Raw genomic sequence first — 27,243 nt, forward strand, 5'->3', positions numbered from 1 at the left:
TTATTAGGTACTTAATCCGTAGAATCTACCACATATGGGTCATTGTCCTAAGGGAGAGCGAATGCAAAACGGAGGCCTTCTCTGCTCGCAGATGAGAGGAGACAAAGGCATGAAGTCTGCCGATGCCCGGGACGGCCTGAGGGCTTCTAAAGGCTGCCCTGCTGTAGCCAAAATCCATGCCACACAAATACCAGGGAACGTGGGGCAGGCGCCGGTGCCTGCGGGGTGGATGCCAAGAAAGGCTTTTAGCCAGGAAGCTTCGTTGGATCTAAGCTTTGAGGTCTTCCGCCTGGTACAAGGGAGATGCGGGGAGCATTCCAGGCATTTCATTTGCTCTGAACTTTGAAGGATTCTACCCGGCAGGGGTGGAGAAGGAGCGCATTCCGGGCTGGAGGAAGAGCAGGTGCAAAAACACGGAGTCAGGAGACTGGGTGTCCTGGGTCAGGAACAGCAGGAAGGCCAGCTAAGCCTAGGACGGGCCGTTAGCCACTAACACGTTCTCGTTGACCTCCTCGAGGCCCCCCATGCGCTCAGGCCTCCATCGAGAGGCCCGCAGGCCACAGCTCTCCCCAGCAAAACCAACTCTGGGATTGCCTAATAACTGATCAGTAATAATGAATAGAACCATCCTTGGGAGCCCTTTTGAATGGCAGCTTCTTCAAAGAAACCTTCCCGTTTCTCCCTCCTTCTCCCCGTAGTCCGCTGCTCAAGATTGAACAGCCATTACTCCCTCCCCTCTCCAGTGCATTTCCCAAAACAGAGCAGAGCGGTTAAATGAATGGATGAGGTTCAGGCACCCCTTAAATGAATATTGTGGTTCCTTTTCAGCGACCCGGCCCCATAGTCTAGAGAGCAGCAGAACGACGTCAAGCAACAGCTCTCCCCTGAATCTAAAAGGTAAACACTGTGGCCTTTTAAATTAATATTCAATAACTTATATTTTATAAAGTTTTATTAATAATAACTCAAGTAAAAGAACTACCTGAACCCACCCAGGTTTCCAGAGAAAAGAGGAAGTGGGAGGAGCTACAACAAACTTGTGGTGGAGAGAGGAGAGGAATTCTGGGAAATACTGGAGGACTTCTGGGGGATGAACTCCAAGGGTTCAAAATTCCACTTATACAGCACCGTTGTGCTGTTACCCCCCTCCCCCCTTACCCTCCGGCTTAGAATCGGCACTCTGGATCCATTCACACATCTTGAAAGTGTCCAAGGCTGCATTTGAACCCAGGACTTGGCCTTTCTAGGTCTGGCTCTCGATTCACAGAGCCACCTGACTGCCCCTTCTTGGTGGGTTCTTCACAGGCTAAAGGACTGTACATCTATGGCAAAAATAAATGATGTGGGAATAGGTCTCGAGGGATAACATTTGTACAACCCAGTGGAATTGCTTGTTGGCTCTGGGATGGGGGAAGGAAAGAAAATGAATCATGGAAACATGGAAAAATATATATTTTTAAATAAAATAATAGGGGACAGCTGGGTGGCTCAGTGGATTGAGAACCAGGCCTGGAGATGGGAGGTCCTGGGTTCAAATCTGGCCTCAGACACTTCCCAGCTGTGTGACCCTGGGCAAGTTACTTAACCCCCATTGCCCAGCCCTTACCACTCTTCTGCCTTGGAGCCAATACACAGTATTGATTCTAAGATGGAAGGTAAGGGTTTTTAAAAAAATATAATAAAATAATAAAAAATAACAATAAAGGGTTGCACATAGGAGCAGTGATGAATCAATCCCAACTCTAAGACTATAAGGTTTTCCAGAGGGTTTATCTTAGGCAGCCCAGATGTAAGGAAAAGAGTGCTTGGCTGTAGAGTCAGGAGAACCTGGGTTCAAATCCAACCTCTGATTACTCAGGAAAATTATTTACTCTCCCCAGGCCTCAGTTTCCTAATCTATAAAATGAGGGAATTGGATTTGATGGTCTGCTGAGGCCCCTTCTTCCTCTAGAGAGCTGATTGGTGCAGTGGATAGAGTGCTGGGCCTTGACGCAGAATGAGTTGGATTTAAATCCATCCTCAAGACACAACCCTGAGATCCTGTCTAAACCACTTCTGTTTATTTCCATTTTCTCATCTATAAATTAGAGATAATAATCTCACCTACTTCCCTCAGTGAGGATAAGATGATATAATATTTTTAAAATGCTTATCACAGTGACTGGTCATAAAAAATAAAACATAATATTTATATACTACTTATAGTATTATAAGCTTATATAATAGATATAATGCAATATATAATAGATATAATAGTTATAATATAATAATTATAAGCATAGGATACATATTTAGTAAATAAATATAATATTTAATCATATTATGCTACTAATAAATATATTTAATGTTAATACTATTTAAGTATGAAATTATATTTAATATTGAAATATTGATAATGGAGTTGCTGGGATAATAGAATTGAAATTGAGTTCATGAAGTTCAAAATTTAAACCAGAGTTGCTGTTTACCTTAGAAGATAAGAAGGTACTTTTAAAAAGCCACATGACAAGTCAAATGCTGCCATTCAATGGAAAGCAGTGGTTAAATAGTGATTAAATGGGAGCCACTGAAAAGTATGGGGATTCTCTTGCTTGACTGGCTAGGTATGCTCCTGAAAGGAGTTGTATTGGAGTAATAACTTTTTATGAATAAAAATCACTTTTTTAAGTGCACTAAGTGAGCTCATTTTATTAAAGGAACTCTAGAGGGAAGTTTCTTGAATTGGGAATAGCTGTCCATTATTGTTTTATAAGGTTAACTTCTATTTCATCAATTTTTTAAAACAAGAACTGAGGGTTTCCTTGATAACAGAAATCCACAAATGCTGTGCTGAAGAGAAATAGATGAATTGAATTTTAACTACCGATTTTCCTTTCCTCGGGGCAGGTTAATGAGCTGTGAAGTGGTTAATGCATGGCAAGGGAAGAAAGTAAAGTGTCTGAAAGAATGAACTCATAAAAACATAAATTTACAGGCAGTGGAGTGAATAGAGCCCTAGGCCTGGAATTAGGAAAAGTTAAGTTCAAATCAAGTTGCTTAGCCGCTTTCTGGCTTAGTTTCCTCATCTGTAAAATAGGGATGATAATAATAGTACCTATTTCTCAGGGTATTTGTGAGCATCAAATGAGATAACATTTATAAAGTGTTTATTCTTTATAATATATATTATATTATATAAAAATATATATTCATTATTACTACTGCTCCTGCTAATACTACTATTGTTATAATAGGAGAGACCTTAGAGACCCTGGAGTCCAAGTTATTAATTTTGTAGATGATGAAACTGAGGTACAGATAAAATATACTTGGCTCATACAGCTAGTAAACATCTGAGGTTGAATTTGAATCCAGGTCTTCCTATCTCCACATCTTGTTCGTCAGTCATTTCAGTCGTGCTCAACTCTTTTTTTTTTTTTAATTAAAAAACCCTTCCTTCAGAGTGGTAAGGGCCATGCAATGGGGGTTAAGTGATTTGTCCAGAGTCACACAGCTAAGAAGTATCTCAGGCCAGATTTGAACCTAGGAACTCCTCAATCCACTGAGCCACCCAGCTGCCTCCTGTATCCAACTCTTTATGACTCCATTTGGGGTTTTCTTGGCAGAGATACTAGAATGGTTTGCCATTTCCTTCTCCAACTCATTTTACAGACAAGGAAACGGAGGCAGAGTTGAAAGACTTGCCCAGGTCACACAGTTAGTAAGTATTTGAGGCTGGATTTTAACTCAAGAAGAGGAGTCTTCTTGACACCAGGCCTGGTACTCTTATCTCCTGGCCCATCTCCATATCTAGCACTCGAACTATCTAGTAATAAAAGTATTATATTTTATGAGGTTTATTAAGATTATTAGAAATCAAGGATACAAAATAATAAACCACATTTGTGCCCGTGGCTGATTAGCCAATTCAGAACCCCCACTCTTAGCTTACTTACTACATCATTGCAAAATGGATGAGAGCATGTGGGAGGCAGAGAGCCAGTTAAATACTAATTGTGATCTCGCCCAGGTGGAGACTCAGGTGAGATTATAGGGAATTCTGGGAAATACCAAGGACTTCTGGGGATTGAAGTCTGGGGTTCAAATCTCCATTTTTACATATCTTAGAATTGAATAATCACTCATTGGAGGGTTAAGGGGAGCTTTCTAGACAAACATACAATTTTACATTTTTACAGATAATTTAACTTTTTGAGCAACCTTTCAACTGTATTATATTCCAGTACTTAGAAGATCTATGCTCTCCGGTGTCCATCTCCCTTTGTATCTTAGGAGAGAATCTTTTAAGTTTCTGTGATTTAAAAAAAAATCACTGAGGGGTGGCCATCATTCAGTTCATAGCCATATTTCTTTTGCAGCGGCCTTTCCTGCTTTCTCATACCTGCCAGCCTTCCCAGGCGTCCACACTGGACCTCCTTACCACGCTGAGGCATAGGTGGGAAGACCCAGCTTTACTTTAGGTTATCTTGCTTTTTACAAATATATCTAGTGAAAGTTGATGTTTCCCGTCTTCTTAAAGTTCCAAAGTGTCCTTTAAAATTAAGCAAATAAAATCTTTTAAAATCTACCTAGTTATTAAGATCAGTGAGGCCTTCTGTTCCTTTTCATATCTCTTTATGCTTAACTTGTAAAATAAATGGCTTCTCAAAGGCAGGAAAAGATATCTGCCACGTGGCTTTCTCTCCACAGTCGCCCTCTTTCATTAAAACACGAGAGTCGGGACTCTGGGCCTTTTTTGTACTCCCAGGACGTACCGCAGAGTAAATCGCTTAAGAAGTACTAATAGACTCCGGTTTCCTCCCCGGTTCAGGTTCCTCCGATCGGATTCACGGCAGATCTGAGAGCTTTGGGAGTGAAGACCTGGTCCCCAGCAGGGAGGCGGCCACTCTGCCTCGAGACGTTGCCTTGAGCCGCTCAGCCCTGGCCGTGAACAGGCAAGAGCATCCTCCGGCCAGGAATGGGTCCATCCCGCACGAGTCTCTGCAGAAGAATACTCCAGGCCAGCCTCATGCCATCAGGCAAAGCTCGGCCTCTCCAGGCAGTGAAATGGTGACTTTGGAAGAGTTTTTGGAAGAGAGCAACCGGGGATCCCCCTCCAACGTAAGTGGGGTGTTGCTCATGAGGAGGCAGCTCTGGTTTTGAGGCAGGGAAAGAGGTCTACCCCAGTAGCATGGTCTCAAAAGCGGGCCTCTGGTGGCTAAGTAGGTGATGATAAACAATTCATTAATCTTTCAGGTCTGTTTTCTCAATTGTGAATTGGGAGGAGATACGGCTTGCCAGGGGGTACGGTAGGTAAAAGCATTAGATCTAGAGTCAGAAAGACCTCAGTTGAAATCCAGCCTCAGATTTTGTGTGACCCTGGGCAACTTGTTTAGCTTCTGTGTCTCAGTTTCCTTATCTGTAAAATGGAGATGAGAGTAGGACCTACCTCCCAGAGTTATTGAGGATCAAATGTGCTTTGTCAAACTTAGAGCGCCATCATCAGTATTGTCACTAACATTGGGCTCCCAGCCTTCCTTGAGCCTCTCAAAGAAAGGGCGCCTCAGTGCCCCACATAGCAAAGCATCCTAGACCATTTTTCAGGGGGGCGTTTCAAGCCATCCTAGTGGCGCCGGGCTTCATATTCTTAATATTCCAAAGCAACCTCAGAGCCCAAATATCCTCTGAATTGTCGTCTAAGAGGTCTCTGGGACTTCCGGTTTGGAATACCCAGCCGACAATTTGTACTTTGTGTCAGGGTCACTGCCATGACATATTGAGGCCTCCGTTGGAAGGAAGGCAATCTTAGGGTGCATCACATAGGAGATGTCGGTGTCGCTGTCCTCTGGCCTGATTTCACCACCCCAAGAGCATGGCACTTAATACTGAAAGCTGCTTTTGGTTAAGACTGGGCCAGGTGAGGGACACTAGCCTAAAGAGAGGTCTTAAGAGGGCAAAAGAGTTACAGGAAGGGACAGAGTATTAGGTAGCTCCTGGGGGGCCAAACAAGGGCCTCGGGTGGGGGGAAGTTATGGGAAGGCAGATTTCAGCTCAGTGTAAAAAACTTGTTAATTGATGCTGTCCAATATTTGAATGGACTATTCTGTGAAGCATTCATTTAACAGACATAAAGGAAGCACCTTTTGTGTTTAGAACATTGTGCCCTCACAGCAGTATGTGTGGGTGTACATACACACACATATAATGTGTATTTATCTATCTTAGATAGATCGGTGTATATAGGATACTAGGAGAGATCCAAATTTTCAAGAAAGTCGGGTCCTCACCTTCGTGGAGTTCACTTAACAGTCTTGGGAGGAGCGACCAATCCATTATTATATACTGAGTGTATTTGAGAATTGCCAAAAAATATTTTGAAAGTTCTCAGTGGAGCTTGAATTGGCAAGACTTGATGGCTGGTGGGAAAAGGAAAGGTTGAGGATTTTGGTTTTATCAGATTATTCACTTAACAAAAATGAATAATGTAGAAATTATAAAAAAAAATTTTTTTGCATGTAATTGGGAAAAAATATTTGGGGACAAACCCCAAATCAATAAACAACCACTACAAAAAATAATCCCAATAATCATAGGACAGTGTCATAGAGACATGGGTCAGTCAGATCTGGGGTTAGGGCACAGGGGAATAAATTGGATCTGGAACCTTTTGGGTTTGAGGTGTGCTAATGAGACATCTTTGGCATCTCCAATTCAACATGTCCATCACAGAACTCACTGCTTCCTCTCTCCACACTCCAAACCCTCTCCTTTCCCAAACTTCACCATTACTGTCAAGGATGCTACCATCTTCCCAATCAAGGCAGCCTTGGAGTCATCCTCTGCTCTTTTCACCCTTGTGCACGTCTTGTCATCTCTACCTTCATGGCATCTTTCATGTTTTCCTGCTGAGACTGTTGAAATAGGCTTCTTGTCCATCTTCCCTGATTGACTGGCCCCACTCCGGTCCATCCTCTTGCATCTACTAGCGAGATTTTTCCAAAAGTTTAGTGAACTCTAGTGATTCCCTCTCATCTGCAGGATGAAATAAAAACTTGAAGTCCTTTGGGACCTAGTCCCTTCCCTACCTACCCTTCTCATACTTTACTCGGCTCCACATGAGCCAACAACTAGCTTTTCCATGCCTTGTGTCTCCTGTCTCTAGGACTTTTTTTTTTTAAACCCTCATCTTCCATCTTAGACTCAATCCTGTGCATTGGTTCCAAGGCAGAAGAGTGGTAAGGGTTAGGCAATGGGGGTTAAGTGACTTGCCCAGGGTCACACAGCTAGGAAGTGTCTGAGGCCAGATTTGAGTCCAAAGATAATAGTTGAAGCCATTGGAGTAATAAATAAGATTGTGGAGAGAGAGATTAGAGAAATAAGGACAAACTCTTGGGGTGTGTATATTAATAGTCATCTTATAGGTGAAAATTTGGCTACTCTCAGCAATGGAGTGATGTGGGACAATCCTGAAAGACTTTAAGAGGATGAATGCTATCCACCTCCAGAGAAAGAACGATTGGAGTGATTTTTCACAATCAGTGTGCTTATGGTTTTATTTGGGGGTTTTGGTGTTTTGCATAACAATAAACCTTTAAAAATCATCATCAAAGTAGACAGAGAATGAACAGTGGGAGAGAAGAACCAAGAGAGTGCCGGGTCACTGGAGCCAACAGAGGAGAGAAGAGTGGGTGGCAAAAACTGCAGAATGCTCCGATTTATTGAGTAGAATCATTGGTGACGTTGGAAAGAGAAGTTTGGTAGAGTGATGGAGATGGGAGCCAAGTTGTATAGGGTTTAGGAGAGTTGAATTGTTCAGAAATAGAGGCACTGAATAGAGGCGCCTTTTTTAGAGGTTTAGCAGGAAATGGAGAAAGAGAGTTTACACGATGGCTGCTGGGAATAGATGGGTCATCCATCAGCAGAAGGGTCAACACAGCTTGAATGAGCACTCCTCAAGATTGCCAGCTAGCTAGCAGGAAATGATTAAATAAACTCTAAGGTTCCTTCCTACCTGAGACATGGGGCTGTGTCATGATTAGGCACAGTAAAATAGGGGAATTCTAAGAGAGAGTCCCAGACCCCAAATCCCTAGTATTTGACTCTTGTATGTATTAGATCCTCTCTAGTTACTATCCCTAGTCCTGGGAATTATATGCCTTCCCTTCTTAAGCTTGTATTAAGCCAGGCCCTATGCTAGGCACTAGTGACCCAAAATAGAGCTGGCCTTCAAGAAGCTTATAGTCGTTATTTCTATTCTTAAATTCTTTTGGGTTCCCTGTTCTTCCTAAGATTATCCCATCAATTATTGGTGGGAGCCGAGGATGAGGAGAAAGAAGAAACCCAGAAACGGTCTGGGTCCTTGGGAATAGCCACCGATATTGTCCATGCTGGTCCTCTGTTATATGCTGAAATTTGTTTTCATGATCACTGTTTATATTTCAGTCCCATTCTCATTCTGTCCCATTGCTTATTCCTTTCTAGTGGCCACACGCCTTAAACGACACTGAAAAGATTTCATTGCAGCAGTTTCTGTTAGAAGCTGAGTCACTGTACCCTTCTTGTCCTTCCCCTTCTCATTTCTTCCAACACCTGGAGCCTCGGGGCCTGGAGGACCCAGTCCTTGGGCCTGCAATTCCTGAAGAGATGCTGAGTGCAGGGGCCAGCCGGAGAGCAAGTTCCCTGTATCTCCCACGGGTACCCATCCCCATGCTAACACTGCTGTCACCAGGGCCCCCGACTCACCCGTCTCCAGGAGGCTCATTCGCACCATGGGATTGCCTTCAATGCTCACAGCTCCTGAGAACAATAACCAAAATAATTTGTGCTTTGCGCTGCCTGGATAGGGATGGCGTGGGGTGACTATGTCCTAGTGTGGGACTCCAGTCAACTGGGGCAGCCAGAGGGGAGAACAATCCCTATTAATGAGAGATTTAAAAAAAATTAAAATTGTACCTCTGCCTTTCCTCCTTATGACTTCAGGCGAGCCCTGAGGCCTCCCAGCTTGTTGTCTCTGGAAACAAGCGGCTTCGACTTTACCTCCTAAGGGCCCTTCCAGCCCCCAAATCCTGGGATCGATCTCCGATTTTGCTAATGGATGGCCCAGCCCCTATCAGATCCTAATTCAGATGCTGATAGATTCCTTGCATTGGTATTTGCCTGGCACCGAGTGGATGTTTAATAAATGCTTCTGGATGGAGTTGGTAGAACTTCTCCGTCCCATTGGCACAAAGCATTCCTAAACACCAGAAGAAGCTCCCTCTTCAGATGGAGACCCCAAATTGCTGAAACCCTCTCTAGGCGCTCCTGCTCACTAACATTCCACAGTGTGTTAAGCCCTAACAGCACCAGCTCCTGAAGTCTAACTCACAGCCTGCATGAGTTCACCCGCCTTCATTTGATTGTGCCAGGGTCTCTGGGGAGGGCTCGGAGTGTGGGAGAGAGGACGGGCCTGCGCACACTGCCTCATGGGATAAGAGCTTGACTGAGTTTTCTCCCTTTGCCCCAGGTTGGTGGGGGGCCTCCTTGTTGGGAAGAGGCACTGGCTTGGGTAGTGGGATCCATGGACGCTGCTGCTTGAGTGCTTAGACAAATAAACTGGTAAATCAGGTTGTCACAATGCAATTCTTTCATTTTTTTTTAATCCTTACCCTCTTTCTTAGTATCAGTTCTAAGATAAGAGTGGCAGGGGCCCAGGGTCACATAGCTAAAAAGTACAAAGAATCCATCCTTCCACGTCTGAGCTTGGTGCTCTATCCCCTAGCTGCCCCCAATGTAATTAGTTTTCATATTCACCCCTTTGATTATTTCTTCTAAGTTTTCCAGCTTTCTCATTCTTTGGATTTTTTTTCCATATCCCTTTTCCTGCCCACCTTTTTCCGTCCCTCCGTTGTCTCTTCTCCATTTCTTCTCCCGCTTCCCTTTTCAGGGTCGCTCCTTACTAAGCTGAAAGGAAGGTGTTAGGGTGGGGAGTACTAGCAAACTTGCATTGTATCAATGATCCATTGCTTTTTTTTGCCAGCTCTAAATAACTGTGGTACTTACTTACACCTTTAGGTTGCAGACAAAGGCGGTAGAATTCAGACCAGTCCATTTTCGAATTCTCTGACCAGTCAAATAAAAAAGAAAGAATTCAAATGGGTGACCGCTTACTTAGGCTTGAGTACTGGCCCTGTTACTCATTAGCTATGTGACTCTCTTGGGCCAGAAGCTTTCCTTTCCGGTTTTCTCTTCCGTAGAACAGAGGAATTGGCTGGCATGGCCCTTTCTCTCTCTCACACTTGGGGAGCCTTCTTAAGTCCATCGTGGGGTCGGATTCCACGGATCCCCTCCATGCCATTACCCCAGCTGTTTGAATGAGGGTTTCCCCCAGGAAACAGCCAACAACTCATTTCAGCTCACCCTGGCTCACCTGGGCGTTCCCTGTTGAACACCCATGAATGCACCACACGCAGAATTCCATTGTGATACCTTGGGACAGAACGTGGATTGCTCCAGAGGTCCCTTTGGAGTCTGGCTCCTTTTGATTCTTCCTCCCCTCTTTTCCAGGATACTTCCACCGGCCGGGACGACCTGCTCAATGACTACTTTCGCAAGGCCAACGATCCTCCTGCCATTGGAAACCCACTGGGGCCGCCCCTCAGGAAAGAGGGCACAAAAATGCCCACCAACTTTGTGGCACCCACCATCAAAATGGCGGTCAACACAGCCGAGGGGAAGCTGCTCAAGCCAGGCCAGTACGTGAAGCCACACTTCCGGCAGACAGAGCCCGAGCCTCCCGCCATTCCCCCTGGCTCCCTGAGGTTGGCCCAGCCTCCCCAGAGCCTGCCCCTGAGCAAGCCTAAGCAGGCCACCCTACCCCCTCCCTCGAGCGCCCCGGCGGGCAGGGGGGCCTCCCTGAGCAGGGCCTTCAGCCTGGCTTCGGCAGACCTTCTTCGAGCCAGTGGGCCAGACGCGTACAAACAGGAGCCTTCCCAGAAGCTCGGGGCAGACGCCCACGGGGGCAGAGAAGCGGGCAGCCAGGCCCTTCGGCTCCCTCCCTCCTCCTCCGCAGGCCCGCATGGGCTGTCTAGAGAGAGGCCCCAGTCCGCAAAGATCGTCGGTTCTTCTCAGGGTCCCGGCTCCCGCCACCGCCCGTTTGACTCGAGGCGCTTCTCCCTGGCTCCCCCAAAGGAAGAGAGGCCGCCTCTGCTTCCGCCGTCTTCCACATCCCCCGCCATCTCCTCAAGCGGCTGCGGGACGGGCCTCTCCCAGCAGCAGGAGCACCCGAGCCCCGGGCCGGGGCCGCCCTTCTCCTCCATCCCTGTCTCTGCGGCCAGGACCAAGCCCAAGAGCCCGCCGCACGCCGGGGAGGTGGCGACCGTCGCCCCCGTCCGTCTGGCGCCCCAGTTTCCCGAGGGAGACGGGCCCTCCTGGCAAGGCCCGAGCGACGGATTCCTGTCCAAGGGCCAGACTAAAGCTCCCGACGCTGCTCACTCTCCTGGGCTTGAGGAGCTCGCCAGAGGAGGAAACTCCAAGAGCACCCCCGGGTCCCCGGAGCCGAGTGGGGACCAGCAGACTGTGTGGTACGAGTACGGCTGCGTGTGACCTGCCTCCTGGGACGGGAGGGCCGCTCGGCGAGGCTCCGCGATGGACTATGTTGGCTTAACTTGTCGTTTTGGGGTTTTGTCTTTTGCCTGTGATGCAGGGAAGAAAGGGGTGGGGGGCTTCGGGAGAAAGGAGGGGTTCTGAGATCTTTTTTATTTTAATTGAAACACTGTGCCAAGTCTTAAAGAAGAGCATTCCACCCCCCAAATTTGTAACACGGTCTGTTTATCTGCTGCTTCCAGTAATTTATTTCTCCTGAATGAAGTACACTTCAGCGTGATCAATATTTAAAATTAAATGGTTGAAATTTCCTTCCCTCTGTTCCAGACACTCATAAATCCCTGCTATGACACTTTTTTTGCTTGTTTTTGTTCTTTGGGAACCAGTCTTGAGAGCCGACAGACGTAAAATGGAAAGCTGGTTTGATCGGGGTTCGTGTCTCATCGGTGTGCATTCTCTTTCCATAGACATGGATTGTGACCTCTCAGAGCATCATAATGAGTTACTGCTGTACCCCCAAAGCCCCCAAATTGTCTCTTGGCCAGCTGTTTTCTGGTGATAAACTTTTCCGAATTTAGCTAGGTCAGAGGGGAGAGATTAGCCGTCATGGGCTTCCTGCTCAGAGCCTCCTGGCTCAGTAGGATCTGCCCATACTTAGAATAGAGAAAAGGTGTCTGGACTTTAGGTGAAATTGGGAGCAGGGCCCTGTCCAAGTCAATTCAAGAGATCACGTGGGGTGGGGGCGGGGTGCAGTGAGGTGGCTCACTGTCCTAGGGAAAGGGAGGTCCTGGGCTCACATTTGGCCCCAGATACTTAGCTGCGTGTTTCTGGGAAGTCATTTAACCTCCATCATCTAGCCCTTACCGCTCTTCTGCCTTGGAACTGGGTGGTGGGTGGGTGGGAAAGACAGACAGACAGACAGACAGACAGACAGACAGACAGACAGACAGACACACCCCCAGGAACCATTGGGGTACTAAGCCACCTAGCATGGGGAATGTCCCCGAGCTGAGTTTATTTCTACAATTGAAACCTTCAGCCGCTACATTGTCTAACTGGAGTCCCACGCGGATCCTTTGTCTCTTTCAAGGATGCTGGTGATGGATGGGGTTACGTCAAGGTGCTTCCCTGCCGGTGCAGACCAAATGGCCCAGGGCAGAGCTGGGTTACTGTCCTCTAACTTTTCTACACACACTGGAGCTCCTATGTGCTGGGACCTACGTGGAAGATGGCTGGGAAAGCCGGAGGAAGGCTGTTTCCCAGGCCCAGCATTTGTAAATAGCCCTGTAAATGAAAAGAAACTTGGGGGCTTCCCCCACCCCCACCCCCTTATAGGGAATGGCCATTTCTTTCTCTGAATAATTTTTCAGGGTAGAAACAAATTTTCTTTTAATACATTATATATATATATATAAAATCCATACATCTATACACACATACTTTTGGGGGCGAGTCTGTGTTCCAATGGGGGTTCCTCTTTTCTATAAGGAATCTCCTTGGCTGCTTTCATGTCTCTGATCAGACTCATGTCATTCATTCTGTCTTGAGTTGTTTATAAAAGGTGCTTTTCCTGTGATCTATGAAAACCTGTTGATTTCTTTTTTTTCCTCCCTCTTGGTGATTTGCTGACTTGATCTAGTGAAAGAGATGGAAAGGAATTGTAAAGTGTTAACAAGATCACTTTGGAACGGAGTTGCTCCTGGTGACTTGTAGTGACCACATTCTGGAACACAAGGACAGGATCTTAATAAAAGTGAAGAAAGACATTCTGGGCTCTGTTATTCTATAACAGAATATTTCTTTGGAGAGAGCTGCTTCATTATTAAGCTGTCTTCATTAAGGTGGTGTCCGTGCTTGCTTTCCTGAGACCCATCTGACAGTCGGGCATTTAAGTGTTTTGGAGAGCACCTGGTGGTGAGATATTTGTTCCTTTCTTTATACAATAGAGGCTTTCTTGAAAGAGTGGATAAATTGGATTTTTTCATAATCTTACTTTTATTGCTGTCCTCTGTTTCAACCTCCCTTTCTTTTCCAAATATTTCCTCCCTCTTTCCCAGAAAGATTTGGATTTTTTTGAAGAGAGAAATAGCAAAACCAACTCACCCAGTGGATTCTTAACAATTCAGGCAGTCGTCCACACCCTTGGTCCTCTGGCTGGGTGAAGAAGGGAGGAATCTACATTGTCTTGAGCCTTCTTGAGGGGGCGAAGCTTGGTCATTGTAGTTATCTCCGCATTTAGCTTGAGGTTTTTTACTAACCTTTTATTTTATTTTAGGCACCTGTGTGGTTTTTCTAGTTGGTTACTTTATTCTGGATCAGTCTCTGAATTTTCCCATTGTTCTCTAAAACGGATGGCATTTCTTAAAGGAAGTCTTATATTAAGGAAATCCAATGAATAGTTTTGTGATGTAAATGTATCACTACTCTTTAGTAGGAAAAAAAAACCCCAAAACCTTTAAATTGGGGCAGATAAACCCCTGGATTCAAATTCCAATTCAGCCTCTTGCTCCCTGGGTGACCTCAAGTCAAGTTGAGCCAGCCTCAGTTTACTCATCTGCCAAATGAAGGGTTTGGACTAGATAATTATTTTAGACCCTTACCTTCTGTCTTAGAATCCACACTAAGTGTTGGTTCCAAGGTAGAAGGGAAGTGAGGGCTAGGCAATGGAGGTTAAATGATTTACCCAGGGTCACACAGCTAAGAAATGTCTGGGTCCAAATTTGATCCCAAGACCTCCCATGCCCAGGTTTGGCTCTTTTTTTCCACAGAGTCACCCCGCTGCCTCCTGACTAGATATTTTCTAAAGTCACGACTAGCTCCTAGCCTATATTCTGTTTTAAAAGGCAAGCTTTTCATAAAACGCACCCTGTTATAACTACACAAATACAGAATCAGGGGGACATAAATGGGCATGGAGATAGTGCTGGTTTTTTGCAGATTGCAAACACAGTATGGGCCAAGAGTGAGGCAAGGTCACACAAGAAATTGAACATGATGGTAAGTTACATCAGAAGGCAGATAAAGTCCCTGGCCTGAAGTCAGGAAGACTTCCTGAGTTAAAATCTGGCATCAAACATTTCCTAGCTGTGTGATCCTGGGCAAGTCCCTTAACCATGCTGGCCTCAGTTTCCCCATCTGAAAAATGAGCTGGAGAAGGAAATGGAAAACTACTCTATTATCTCCACCAAGAAAACCCAAAATGGGGTCACAAAGAGTCAGAGAACGGAAAAACGAATGAAGTGCAATAGAGCGGGGCAGGGAGAAGCAAGAGTCCCCAAATATTCAGTCTTCGATCATTTTTAGAGCATTCTAATACTAGCACACACTTGATGCTTCAAGGTTTGCAATGTGCTCTATAAACTTCTCATTTTCTCTTCACAACCCTAAAGGCAGGTTCTATTGTTGTTCCTGTTTTACAAAAAGCAGGTGGAAGTTGTGATTGCCCAGTATGTGGGTAAGACCAGGTTTGAACTCGGGTCTCTGATTCCAGATTAAGCATTTAATTCCATATACCCCCTAGCACAGTTCTAGGCACTAGATTTTAGGGACAACATTGATAGGATGTACTAAAGAAACTAGAGCCCTTGGCATACAAACATTTATTTTTTTAAAACCTTCACCTTCTGTCTTAGAATCAATACTGTGTATTGGTTCCAAGGTAGAAGAGTGATAAGTGCTAGACAATGGGGGGTAAGTGACTTGCCCAGGGTCACACAGCTGGGAAGTATCTCCCAGGACCTCCCATCTCTGGGCCTGGCTCTCAAGCCACTGAGCCATCTTGCTGCCCTGAGAAATAGCTATTAAAGAAAGCTAAGAGGAGTCATGATTTAAGGAAATTCATGTCAAAATGGGGTGACTTATTCTGCTTCATCCCAGATGTTAGACAGGGAGGAAACTGGTTAAAGCAATTTGGGGTTCAGGGGCAAGTTTGCAATGGGTTGCTTTGGAGGATGGGAGATTCCCTTTCAGTGAAAGCTGTTAGCAGAACGGATCACTAGTAAGAACTGGAGGGTTCTTGGAGGGAATTCCCATTCTGCTGTGGGTTGGACAGATCTTCTAAGGCCTCTTTCTGGCTGAGATTCTGTGAAGAGGAGATCACGACGCGGCCCATGGACCAGCATGGAAATGGATTGGTAGGAGAGGGGGTGGGCATGGCTGGAGCCAAAGAGTACCCTGCCATGAATGCCAAGATCTGGAAATCCTACTTAAGTGGCAGAGGCACATGCTTCTATAATAGTTCAAACGAGAAAGATTGGGGGGTTTGGAGGGATGAAAAGGAGGTTCCACGTCAATGCCTGCTGGGATCTCAAGGAGAAGCCAGAGTCCTAGGGTGTCACACCTTGTATTATTTCCATCCAGAAAGGACCCTGTAGTCCAGCGATGGTGAAACTTTTAGAGACCGAGTGCCCAAACAGCAACCCTCACACTGCATGTGAACTGCCCTCCCTCTCATTTCTCCCCTGTTACTCCAGACAGGAGAGGGAGGAAGCACTCCCATTGGACTGCTGGGCAGAGGGGCAGGTCATATGAGAAATATGCTTAGGCACATGGAGAGGGGGAGGGGAGCAGCCTCCTCTGGCACGAGTGCCATAGGTTCAACAGCATGACAAAGTCCCTCCCTCTCACTACAGAGGAGGACCCAAGGCTCAGGAAACAAACCCAGAACCTGAAGCACACCCAGAGGTGCAAGGCCCCTAAGGGTTCAAGCCCAGGGATCAAAATTCTCTCCATTGTGCCTCACTTGTCTCTTATTAAGTGGCATGATCAGTTAATGGTAATAATAGTGAACATTTATTATTATTCTCAGCAAAATTTTTTCTCCAATTACACGTAGAAACAATTTTAAAATAAACTTTCTTACAGTCTGGAGTCCAAAATCTTCCCCTCCTGGAGCAAGTAAGCAATTTTTTAAACTTTCTAACCTAGTAACAACTCTATTTCTTATCTATATGCCATTGGCCACATTTTGGGCCAAAATCCCCCCCCCCCCCCAGGATAAAACAAAACAATACAAAACAAAAAATCCCTTATCTTAGAATCAGCACTGTGTATGGGTTCCAAGGCAGAAGAGTGATAAGGACTAGGCAATGGGGGTTAAGTGACTTGCCCAGGGTCACACAGCCAGGAAGTATCTGAGTTCAAATTTCAACCCAGGACCTCCCATCTCTAGGCCCAGCTCTCAATCCACTGAGTCACACAGCTAACAATTTTTTAAACCCTTTCTGCTCTAGTAGCAGCTCCATTTTTTACCTATATTATCCTTCAGCCAGGCTTTCTTTTTATTTAAACCCTTACCTTGTGACTTAGTATTCATTCTATCTAAGACAGAAGAATGGCAAGGGCCAGCCAAATGAAATTAAATTACTTGCCCAGGGACACAAAGCCAGGAAGTATATCTGAGGTAAGATTTAAGTGACTCCAGAGCTGACTCTCTGTAACCTGGGACAGTTTGATATAGGTCCTGCTATAATAGACAACATTTATGGTGCTTACTACATGCCCAGGCATTGTATCTCATTTTATCTTCATGATCATCCCGGGAGGTAGGTCCTATATCCCCATTTTAGAGATGAAGAAACTGAGGCAAATAGTATTGAGGAGACTTGCTCAGTCATGCACCTAAGGCCAGATTTGAATTCTGGGTCTTCTAGGCTCCAAACCTGACACTATCCATTGTCACATTGACACCCTTAAGAAGATGACTTTGACTCAACAAGGGAAGGACATGGGATTGAGTGGAGAGAAGAAGCCAGTTTAGAAGAGCCTAGTTAGTGGCTGGAATGAGCCACTGAGTCATCCTGGTGGAACCTGGCTGTGGCAGACTCTCCCTAGTGGATGGATGTGGCCCCAGGCAGGTGGGTCTGTGTCCAGATGAAGAAGATGACTTCCTCTTGTGATCCTGGGAGAGAATAATAATTCAGATTAGTAAAGCCTGGCTGTGGCTGTGGTACAGTGGAAGGGGACCTCTCTGGAGTCAGAGGACCCAAGTTTAAATCCTGCCTCAGTCCCTGCCCAGGAGGTTTTGGCCCGAATGGCTTAGCCTCTCTGGGACTCATTTCCTTTTGTGTAAAATGAGAAGTTTGGACCCAGGGACCCCTGAGGGCCAGTCCTTTCTGACTGTGAACCTGAGATCCTGTGATCTGTGCCCTCCTTTGTCTCCAGCTCATTTTACAGGTGGATTGGTGAGTGTAAGAGACATGGTTCTGGGAGCAGCTTGGCGGCTCAATGGATAGACCGCTGCCAGGTCCACTCTTCCTCCTTGAAATCTATACTTAGTATTGAATCTAAGACAGAAGGTAAAGGGTTTTAGGAGTAAATCCTATACAACAGTGATGGTGAACCTTTTAGAAACCTTAGAAACTGAGTGCCCAAACTACACCCTCACACCACATGTGAACCACTCCCTTACCCCAGATGGGAGAGAGGAAGTCCTCCCATTGGGCTGCTGGGCAGAGGGGCAAGTCATGTAAGAAATGTACTCAGGTACTCATGGAGAAGGGAAGTGCTCCCACTGGGCTGCTGGGCAGAGGGACAGGTCATGTGAGAAATGTCCTCAGGTGCTCATTGAGAAGGGGAGGGGAGGAAGTCTTACCATTGGGCTGCTGGGCAGAGGGGTGAGGCATGTGAGAAATGTGCTCAGGCACACATAGAGAGGGGGAGAGGGTCAGCCCCCACTGGCATATGTGCCATAGGTTCACCAACACAGCTATAGATGGATGGTATCTAAGATGATGTAGTGGATAGAGTTTTGGACCTGGAGTTGGGAAGCCCTGAATTCAAATTCTGCCTCAGACATTTAACCAGCTCTGATCCTGGGCAACACACTTAACCTCTCTACCTCAGTTTCCTCAACTGTAAAATGGGGATGATAATAATAGTGTCTACCTCCCAGGGTTGTTGTAAGGATAAAATAATGTTTATAGCCATCCTATCATGGAGAGTTAAGTGTGGCATGGCTAAGCGTATGTTTTGTTAGGACAAAGATTAACCAGTGGCAGTGGCAGAACAGGCCACCTGGGCAGGCTAGAAGGAACCATTCCAGGGTGCTAGCCTAGGTCGGCAGATCATGAAATGCAGAACAGAGAGCAGGGGAGTAGCCACCGCATGGCCAGTAGAGGGAGGTGGGGTGTCCTGGAATTTAGAAAGAGGGAAATGGATATTTTGTGTGATGAAGGGGCTGGACTTGGGGTCAGGAAGTTGTTTGGTGGGTCAGCGGTGTCAGCCTTCTTGTGACCCCATTTGAGGTTTTCTTGGCAAAGATACAGGAGTGGTTTGACATTTCCTTCTCCAGTTCATTTTTCAGATGAGGAAACTGAGGCCAACAAGAGTTGCTCAGCATCACACTGCTAGGAAGTGTCTGAAGCCAGATTTTAATTCAATCCTTCCTAAGTCTCTGTTTCCCCATCTGTAAAATGAAGATAATAAGGTCCATCAGATTTATCTCATAGGGTTGTGAGAGGAGATAAGATGATGTATATGAAGCACTTTTATAGATTATTAAGAGGCACTTAAATAAGGTGTCATTAGAATTGCTTTGGGCAGCTAAGTGGCACAATGGATAGAGTCCTGGGCTTGGAATCCAGAAGACTCCATCATGAATTCAAATTTGGCTTTAGACACTAGCAGTGTCACCCTGGATGAGTCACTTAACTGTTTGCCTCAGTTTCCTTATCTGTAAAATGAGCTGGAGAAGGAAATGGCAAATCATTCCAGTAGCCTTGCCGAGGAAGCCCCAAATGAGGTTGTGAAGAGTCAGACATGATTGACAACTACTCACAATAACAAAGGGTTGTTTTGAAAATAATATTGGATTCAGCATCCCAGGACTTGGGTTTGAATCACTCCTCTGTTCCTCCCTCATCGCATGATGCTGGCAGGTCCCTATACCTTTCTGAGCCTCAGTTCCCTCATCTGTAAAATGGGCAAGATACTCATGTTTTTCCATTTCAGTAATATAAATGTTAATTATTACTATTAAGATCCAGAGATTAATTTGACATGGTCTCAACTAGCCACAAGGGGCCATCTTCCAGCTGTCACACTTCCCTCAGCCACAGTCCAGTGATGTCCTCAGGAGTTCTACTATGACAGAATCCTGGATTCAGTTCCCGGCCAGGAAGTCTGGCCCGGGCCAAAGGTGAGACCACACACTTTCCAGTCATCCAGATGTGTTTGTTTGAACTTCACCTGAATCCCAGTCGGGGCTGATTCTGTCAGCATTAGAGTTTCCTGCCTTGGAGAATCCCCTGTTAGTCATGGTTTTTTGGAAAGCACAAGGATTATTTGAGTAGGGGTGGAAATAGTTTAGTGGTGTTTATCGTGTCATTTCCCTTAATCATACCAAACCCTGGGCTTGTGGAGAATAATCTAATCCCCAAAGACCTTGGGAAACTAGCGGAGGGCCAAAGTGGAAGAGGCACCGCCCAAGAGGGAATGAGGAACTGAGAGACCCACCTGGGCTCTGTCCTGCCTGCCTCTTCCACAAACTCTTTTCCATATAGGTACCCATTTCCCCTCTTCATAATGATATAATATTTACGGAGCCCTTTAAGGTTTACAAAGCACATTGCCTCTATTATCTCAGCGGATTCTCATACGGACCTGTAATGTGGGAGCTGTATTTATGTCCATTTTCCAGATGAGAAAACTGAGAGAAGCCCATAGAAGTTAAATGACTCATCTGTAGCCAGAGTTTGGGTCTCTGATTCCTAACTGAAGGCTCTCTCCGCTGTGCGGCTTCGCTGCCACATCAACATCCATAAAGTGGATAAGACTCAGCCTACCTCCTAGAAGTTGTCCTGAGGATGGAAAAGGATCTGGGAAGAAGAACTCCGTCCCTTTAAAGCCTATAGAAATGTAAGATGTTGGCGTAGAGGGGTCATTTTTTAATCTTTAAAGAAAAAAAAAACTTTTTCAAGTAAGAAGCATTTGTTTTCTCTCCATCCCACCTCCTCCTTTTGTTTTGAAAGTAAACAAACAAGAAAAAGTAGAGAATGTCTGTCCTGTTCCGTGTCTGGAGTCCATCTCCCTGTGGCCAGGCACTGGCAGGATCGGGAGGCATCACTCCTCTGGAATCCCGATTAGTCATTGGTCTGATTAGTTCGCTCAAACTTGTCTGAACAATGTTGTTGTTACTATATAAATTGTGGCAGTCACTCGCTACTCTGTGAACCGCTGGAAGATTTGGGGATATGTTTATTGAGAACGAAATTGAGAATGAAAACCACACTTAGCCTATCTCAAAAGCCAAATAAACAAAACAAGACCTCCCTGCCCCAGCCTGGCCCTCCGCCACCCTGATACCGTGGCAGCCCTCAATAAGGTTTTCCAATCATAACCCCAAATTGGTTTCGTCATAGGTCACAGGATTTAGGCTCAGGAAGCCCGTCAGATGCGACTTGACTGATTAAGAAATAGAGACGAGCAAGACAAAATTATTTGTTCCCAATCACAGAGCCAATAAATGATACTTATCATTCAGACTGGATCCTCTGAGTACCGCATAATACTACTGGGAGGAGGAGCGGTAGTAACAGAGGTAGTAGAAGCAGTCGTAGTGTTCGGTCATTTCAGTCATGTCTGACATAATAAATAAAAATTAATCTTGGAGCCTTTATACTAAATCTGTAAGCATTTTTAGTAATGAGAGGGGAAAAAACCAGAGAAATAAGGTTACCAGCCTGACTACCCAGAGTCTCTGGTTGAGTTGCATCTGCTTCATCCTAGATTCCTAGGTTCGAGAATCCCCTCCGGCTCTGATCCTTTTCACAAGGGGGGAGAGGAAGGGGCCAGGTAACCCCCTGGTCAGACCAGACAAATTAAGACCAGTCAAGGAGTTGTATTTTTATACTAACGTCACACATGCTTCGTTGAGGTTTTCTTGGCAAAGACAGTGGATGAGTCCGCCATTTCCTTCTCCAGCTCATTTTATTGATGAAGAAACTGAAGCAAGTGACTTGCCCAGGACCATATATCTAGTAAGTATCCTGACTTCAGGGTTGAAGCTCTATCCAATATGCTATTGAGCTACCTGGTGGTGGTGGTAGTAGTAGTAATAGCAGTAGTAGTGATAGTGGTAATAATAATAGCAATAGTAGTAATAGTAGTGGTGGTGGTAGTAGTAGTAAACAACACTAGCTTGCACGTCTCTAGTGCTTTAAGGGAGCTTTACAAATCTCTTTAGGCAGAACAATGCGGATCCAAGCTTTGCCCCTTGTTCCCCACGTGACTTGGGGCTTACCCTGTGTGTGGTGGGGGGAGGGGGGGTCAGTTTTGTAGTCTACAGAGGAGGGATGGGCCGCCAAGATCACCCAGTTTGGGTTTGAACCCGGCTTCTGGCCCTTGAGCTCTCTGTCCCGGGGCTCCGGGTTGGGGTTCGTTTCCTTTTTCAGGCCGGGCTCTGAGCGCGGCGTCCTTGTGCGGCCCTAATCCCGGTGTTCTCCACCAGTAGAAGGTGGAGGTGGGTCTGACGGGCTGGAGGAGCTGCGGCGGAAGGACACCTTCGCGCTGTTGGCCGCATGGCACTGGATGAATAGAGCGCGAGTCCCCGAAGGGTGAAACTTAGGAAGGCGGCCGCCTCTGGAGGTGGAATGGCTTTTAGACTCCTGAATCCCCGGCCGGCGGTGGGAGGGTCCTTGGCGTGGCCAGGCCTCTGCAGAGAGAGGCGGGATCCGGGGGAGCTGGAGCGAGGAGGGGAGGCAGCAGGGACCAAGTTACAGCGTGTTCCGTGGGGCCCTGCGGACGTCAGAGCTGCGGGCTTCGCGGTGGAGAGCTGACCTTACAAGCAGCTGTCCTTATTTTATTGTGTAACCTGTGGGAGAGAGATCTGGCTTGTGCAGTTGGGGTTTTCTTTTCCGGCATAGGCATCGTTTACTAGTATGGCATTTTCCTCCAGGCACCGTCTTTTTGCAAAGATGTCAAAAGGAGGTGTTGAGATCTCCAACTGAGGATGAGGGGGAAGGACTGAGCCCGGGTCCGGCTTTGAAACGACTGGCAACTTGTTTTCTTCCTGGTAGTTGGCCAATAGATGAAGGAGGGAGACAAATCCCTGCCCTCCCTGCTCCAGGGCCCGTAGCCACAAAAACTCCTTCCTCTGAAGTCCATCCTCTTTGCCCCCTTTCAGAGATGAAGTCGAATGGTCTGGGTCAAAGGAAGAGGCTGCTCTTGCGAAGCTGAACAAAGAACTAAAGGGGAGAGGGGTTAATAATATCCTCCCTCCTTGTTCCTCTTCCTTATCTGTAAAATTGATGAATTTAGAAATAAAAAGACCGTAGAGGTCTTTGGTGAAACTAGCCTTCGCTTTTCCCCAACAGAGAAACAAGACGTTCAGAGAGGGGGAGGGACCTGCGAAGGTCACACCGCTAGGTCGCAGCCCGCCTAGGATTCGAACCCAAGTCTGCTCACTTCCAATCTATTTAAATCCAACTCAGTGGAAAGGCAAGACCTCACCCTGCTAGTGTCATTGGGCCTCTTCAGAAAGGAAGGGCGGGATGCTAAGGTTTCAAAGGTTGCTTCCAGCTGTTAGCTGTTGGTCCTGGGAGTCCGTGACCTCCTTTCTTCTTTTCCCTTAACTTTTCTCTAAGTTCCCGTTTCCCAACCGTGATCTCTCAGTTGCTGATTCTTCCAGCCTCCAGACTGAGCACAGGGGCATCGATGATGCCGGATCTCTGGGTCAGGGCCGCCTGACATCCACAGGCACTTCAAGGGGAGCTTCTGGGAAGGGATGTGTGCTCTGGTCATCGGGCACGCTGCTCAGGGTATGTGCTGGATGTGATCCACCCAGGCTTGCGAAGGGTCGTGTGTGTGCCTGCATGTCATCCCTACCTGGAGGAGGGAGATTGTGCATGTCCCCAAGGCTTCCTCAGCATCCTTTGGGCACTGGCCTAAATCACTTTTCAAGTCCTTTGTGGCAGCACGCTGCTGCCGGGTGATCATCTCAGGATGCCCGGAGGCCTGAAGGCGGATGTTCTGGTGGGTCTAGACCGACTTCATCCAGCCTCAGGAGCGTTTGGCCAGTGTGGGGGGAGGGAGGGAGGTTAGGGGGACGGAAGGGGAAAATCAAATCTGGGACAGCCCTAGCCCGAGGCGCAGCAGACACTGAGCCCCGATGCTCAGGCATATGACGCTGGGGCTGCTTCCTCTCTCCCCCGGAGTGAGTGTGAGTGTGTGCGCGCGCGCCCGTGTGTGCTCTCTGTGTCTGTGGGAGGCGAAGCCTAGCTGGCCGGTGGCTGCCTGACACCGGAGAACTCTTCGCTGGATCAGTCCTGGGCGCGCAGTGAGCCCGCCTTCGCCTCCGGCCGCCCTCAGGTGCGTCTCCTTTTTCCTCCCAGCCCGGCTCAGCACTTGGAGCCCAGGCTCGGGGAAGCCCGTGGGGAGGTGGGGAGTGGGGGGCAGAGAGCCTTCCTCAGCGATGGCCCCCGGGCGCTGCAGCAGGGAGGGAAGACCCGAATTGGAACAAAAGTGTGTCCTCCCCAAACCCTCCTCCCTCCTTTCCGCCACACTCCTGCCCCAGGAGCTAGAGAGAGGGAAAGGGGCCACATGGACACACACGGGGCTGGGGAGAGGGAAAGGGGCCACATGGACACACACGGGGCTGGGGAGAGGGAAAGGGGCCACATGGACACACACGGGGCTGGGGAGAGGGAAAGGGGCCACATGGACACACACGGGGCTGGGGAGAGGGAAAGGGGCCACATGGACACACACGGGGCTGGGGAGAGGGAAAGGGGCCACATGGACACACACGGGGCTGGGGAGAGGGAAAGGGGCCACACGGACACACACGGGAGAGAGAAAGGAGACACACGGACACACACGGGAGAGGAAAAGGAGACACACGGACACACACAGGGCTGGGGAGAGGGAAAGGGACCACACGGGCACACACGGGGCTGGGGAGAGGGAAGGGGGCCACACGGAGCTGGATACAGAGTAAGGAGACAGACACACGGAGCAGGATATAGGGAAAGGAATGAGGACTGGAATAGGGGCGCTTGGCAAACAAGAGCATCCTGGATAGTTGCAGCAGGAGAGGCACCCGCAGCCCAGGGGAAAAAGAAAACTGATCAATGATTTACAACTCCCTTCCCCCATTCGAGGCTGCCTGTCCAGGAAGCCCCCTCCCGCTTCCCCTCCCCATGGATCTGCATAATGGCTCAAACTGTGTATGGAGATCAATTGTAGCTTGTCAGTATTTCCCCCTTGTGAGCTGGTGACAGCTTTCCTATCCGGTGCTTGGGGCAATCACATTTTCCCCTCTCAGGAGGCACCCCGACTGGAGCCTTCTGTTTAGAGAGAACTTTGAGATTGTTATAAACAGAAGTGGAATTTGGGCGAGGGTGACTGAGGGTGCACAGTACAAATACTGGTGTGAGGACAAACGGACACACTGCTTCATGGGTGTTCTAAGCCAGGATGGCAGGGTAGAAAGAGAATCAGGCCCTTCTGTCTCCTTTAAAAGACTCAGAGGATACCTGAGTTAATGGGAGAATGGGCCTCAAGCTTCCCCTGGAAAGGATGCAGTTTGGTTTCAGTCTAGGGGGAAAAGCTTGGTTCTGAGGGCTTATATTCTGCCGCAACCACTTATTTGGGACGGGAGAACAGTCCAAGGACTGTATGGGCAATCCAGAAACACACAGATAATTTCACAACTTAATTTTAGCTGTTTCAACCCCCTCCTCTTGGTGTTCAGTTTTAAATTTGAATCTCTTTCTCTTAAAACAATGCCTGGCATATAGTTAACATGTAATAAATTCTTGTTGACTGACTGACTACATCATAGCAGAGCCAGCCCTATGTCTAAGCAGAACAAATGGTCACCTAGATAGTAAAATATCAAATACTCCAAGAGGATATTACTGCCCTGGTCCCTCTTCCCCACCCTCATTCCATGTCTAACTTCCTTTCTTCTTTCTTGGCACCTGAAATTTCTACAAGATGTTTATTCCTTTGGGTTGTGTTGCCCTCCTCTCAAGTCTCTGCATTTGGAATGTAAATGCCCCTGGAAAGGAATCACAATAGATCATTGATTTTTGTTGTCTTTTAGTCTTTTTCAGTCATATATGACTCTGTGATCCTATCTGGGGTTTTCTTGGCCAAATAGTTTGCCATTTCCTTATCCAGATCATTTTACAGATGAAGAAACTAAGGTGAAAAGGGCAAAGTGACTTCTCCAGGATCACACAGCTAGTAAACGTCTAAGGCTGGATTTGAACTTGGGTCATCCGGATTCTAGGTCCTGCATTCTATCCACCTAACTCTCCAGATCATTGACACCTTAACATATTTCCTAGAATCATAGATTCAGAGCTAGGAGGAACCACAGAGGACCATCTAGTTTAACTCCCCCATTTTACAAATGAGGAAAACAGTACCCAAAGAAGTCACTTGCTTCCACTTACCCAAAGTTTTAGGATTTGAACCCGGGTCTTCCAAATCCAACATTTTCACATTATGATAACTTTGTGTTTGATTTTCCTATTTCAGGTCCTTTTCCCATTCCATTCAAAGTTGTCTCTCCAAAGGACAGCCAGGCTCATGTCATCCTTTCCCCCTTTTCAGTCAATTCCAGTGGTTCCTTATTACTTCCAAGATCAAATACAAAACCATCTGTTTGCTTTTTGTTTTCAAATTTTAAAACCCTTACTTTCTGTTTTAGAATTGACACTAAATATTGGTTCCAAGGCATTTGATAAGGACTAGGCATTTAGGGTAAGTGACCTGTCCAGGGTCACACAGAGGCCAGATTTGAATCCAAGTTCTCCCATCTTCAGGCTTGGCTCTCTATCCACTGGGCCACCTAGCAGCCCCCTGTGTTTGGTTTTTAAATTCATTCCTTACCTGAGCTCTTCCTTCCTTTCTAGTCTTCTTACACACCACTCTCTTCCTATGATCTATTGGTACTGGCCTCCTTGCTGTTCCTCCCACAGATGACACTTGTCCCAAATGCAGATATTTTCCTCGGCTGCCCCCCATCCCTGGAATGCTCTCCCTCCTCATCTCTGCTGCCTGCTTTCTTTCAAGGCTCTTTTTGTAAGAAGTCTTTCCTGATGCCTCTCAATGCTGAGGCTTTTCTCTGAGATGATATCCACTTTATCCTGTATATATCCTGTTGTAGACGGACATATATCCTGCTTAAGTGTTGTGTCACCCCGCTCAAATTAAAGTGTGAAGGCAGGAACTGATGGGAACTATTTTCAAGCTTAGTATCCCCAGTCCTTAAGCTCAGTGCTTTGCAAGTAGTATTTAATAAATGCTCATTGATTTTACCCATTTTCCTTTATTTTTCCCCCTAAACTATTATCTTTCAAGTATCAATACTAAGTAACAGTTCCAAGGCAAAAGAGTAATTAGGGTTAGGCAACTAGAGTCAAGTGACTTGCCCAGGGTCACACCTCTAGGAAGTGTCTGAGGTCACATTGGAAAACAAACCCTCCTGTTTCCAGATCTGGCTCTCTATCCACTGAGCCACCTAGCTGCCCCACATTTAGCATTCTTAAAACCAGGTGCCTTTTTGGACATAGCAGAGAAAAACCTGCCTACACTATGGTTTGTAACAAATCTGTTCCCCCAGATAGCCCAAGAGGAGCCTAGCACTTTTCTTGGGGAGTAGGGGCAAGGAATCAGAGTCCTTAGCTGGCAGCTAATCAGTTGGATCCAAGAGCAACCTCTCACTTAGCTCTA

At 46.7% G+C, this 27,243-nt stretch overlaps 2 protein-coding genes across 4 annotated transcripts in view; both read left to right on the top strand.

Moving 5' to 3' along the window:
* The window catches only part of CCDC88C (coiled-coil domain containing 88C), a 244,952-nt gene extending 231,624 nt beyond the window's left edge, over nt 1-13,328 (top strand). For 2 of the 3 annotated variants that reach the window (XM_007472588.3, XM_007472590.3), the window contains exons 28-31: nt 829-897; nt 4,811-5,100; nt 8,461-8,673; nt 10,525-13,328. In XM_007472588.3, coding sequence (XP_007472650.2) covers nt 829-897; nt 4,811-5,100; nt 8,461-8,673; nt 10,525-11,562 — 1,610 coding nt within the window. In that variant the 3' untranslated portion in view covers nt 11,563-13,328. The remainder of the gene's footprint in view (nt 1-828; nt 898-4,810; nt 5,101-8,460; nt 8,674-10,524) is intronic. The other variant, XM_001366033.5, reaches the window with a different exon arrangement.
* Nucleotides 13,329-21,856: 8,528 nt separating this feature from the next.
* Nucleotides 21,857-27,243, top strand: part of GPR68 (G protein-coupled receptor 68) — a 54,545-nt gene continuing 49,158 nt past the window's right edge. Inside the window, exons 1-2 of the mRNA XM_056810519.1 lie at nt 21,857-22,146; nt 22,457-23,868. The gene's annotated coding sequence lies outside the window, so the exon portion shown is untranslated. The remainder of the gene's footprint in view (nt 22,147-22,456; nt 23,869-27,243) is intronic.

Source organism: Monodelphis domestica, chromosome 1, assembly GCF_027887165.1.
Source record: "Monodelphis domestica isolate mMonDom1 chromosome 1, mMonDom1.pri, whole genome shotgun sequence".
Classification (NCBI taxonomy): domain Eukaryota; kingdom Metazoa; phylum Chordata; class Mammalia; order Didelphimorphia; family Didelphidae; genus Monodelphis; species Monodelphis domestica.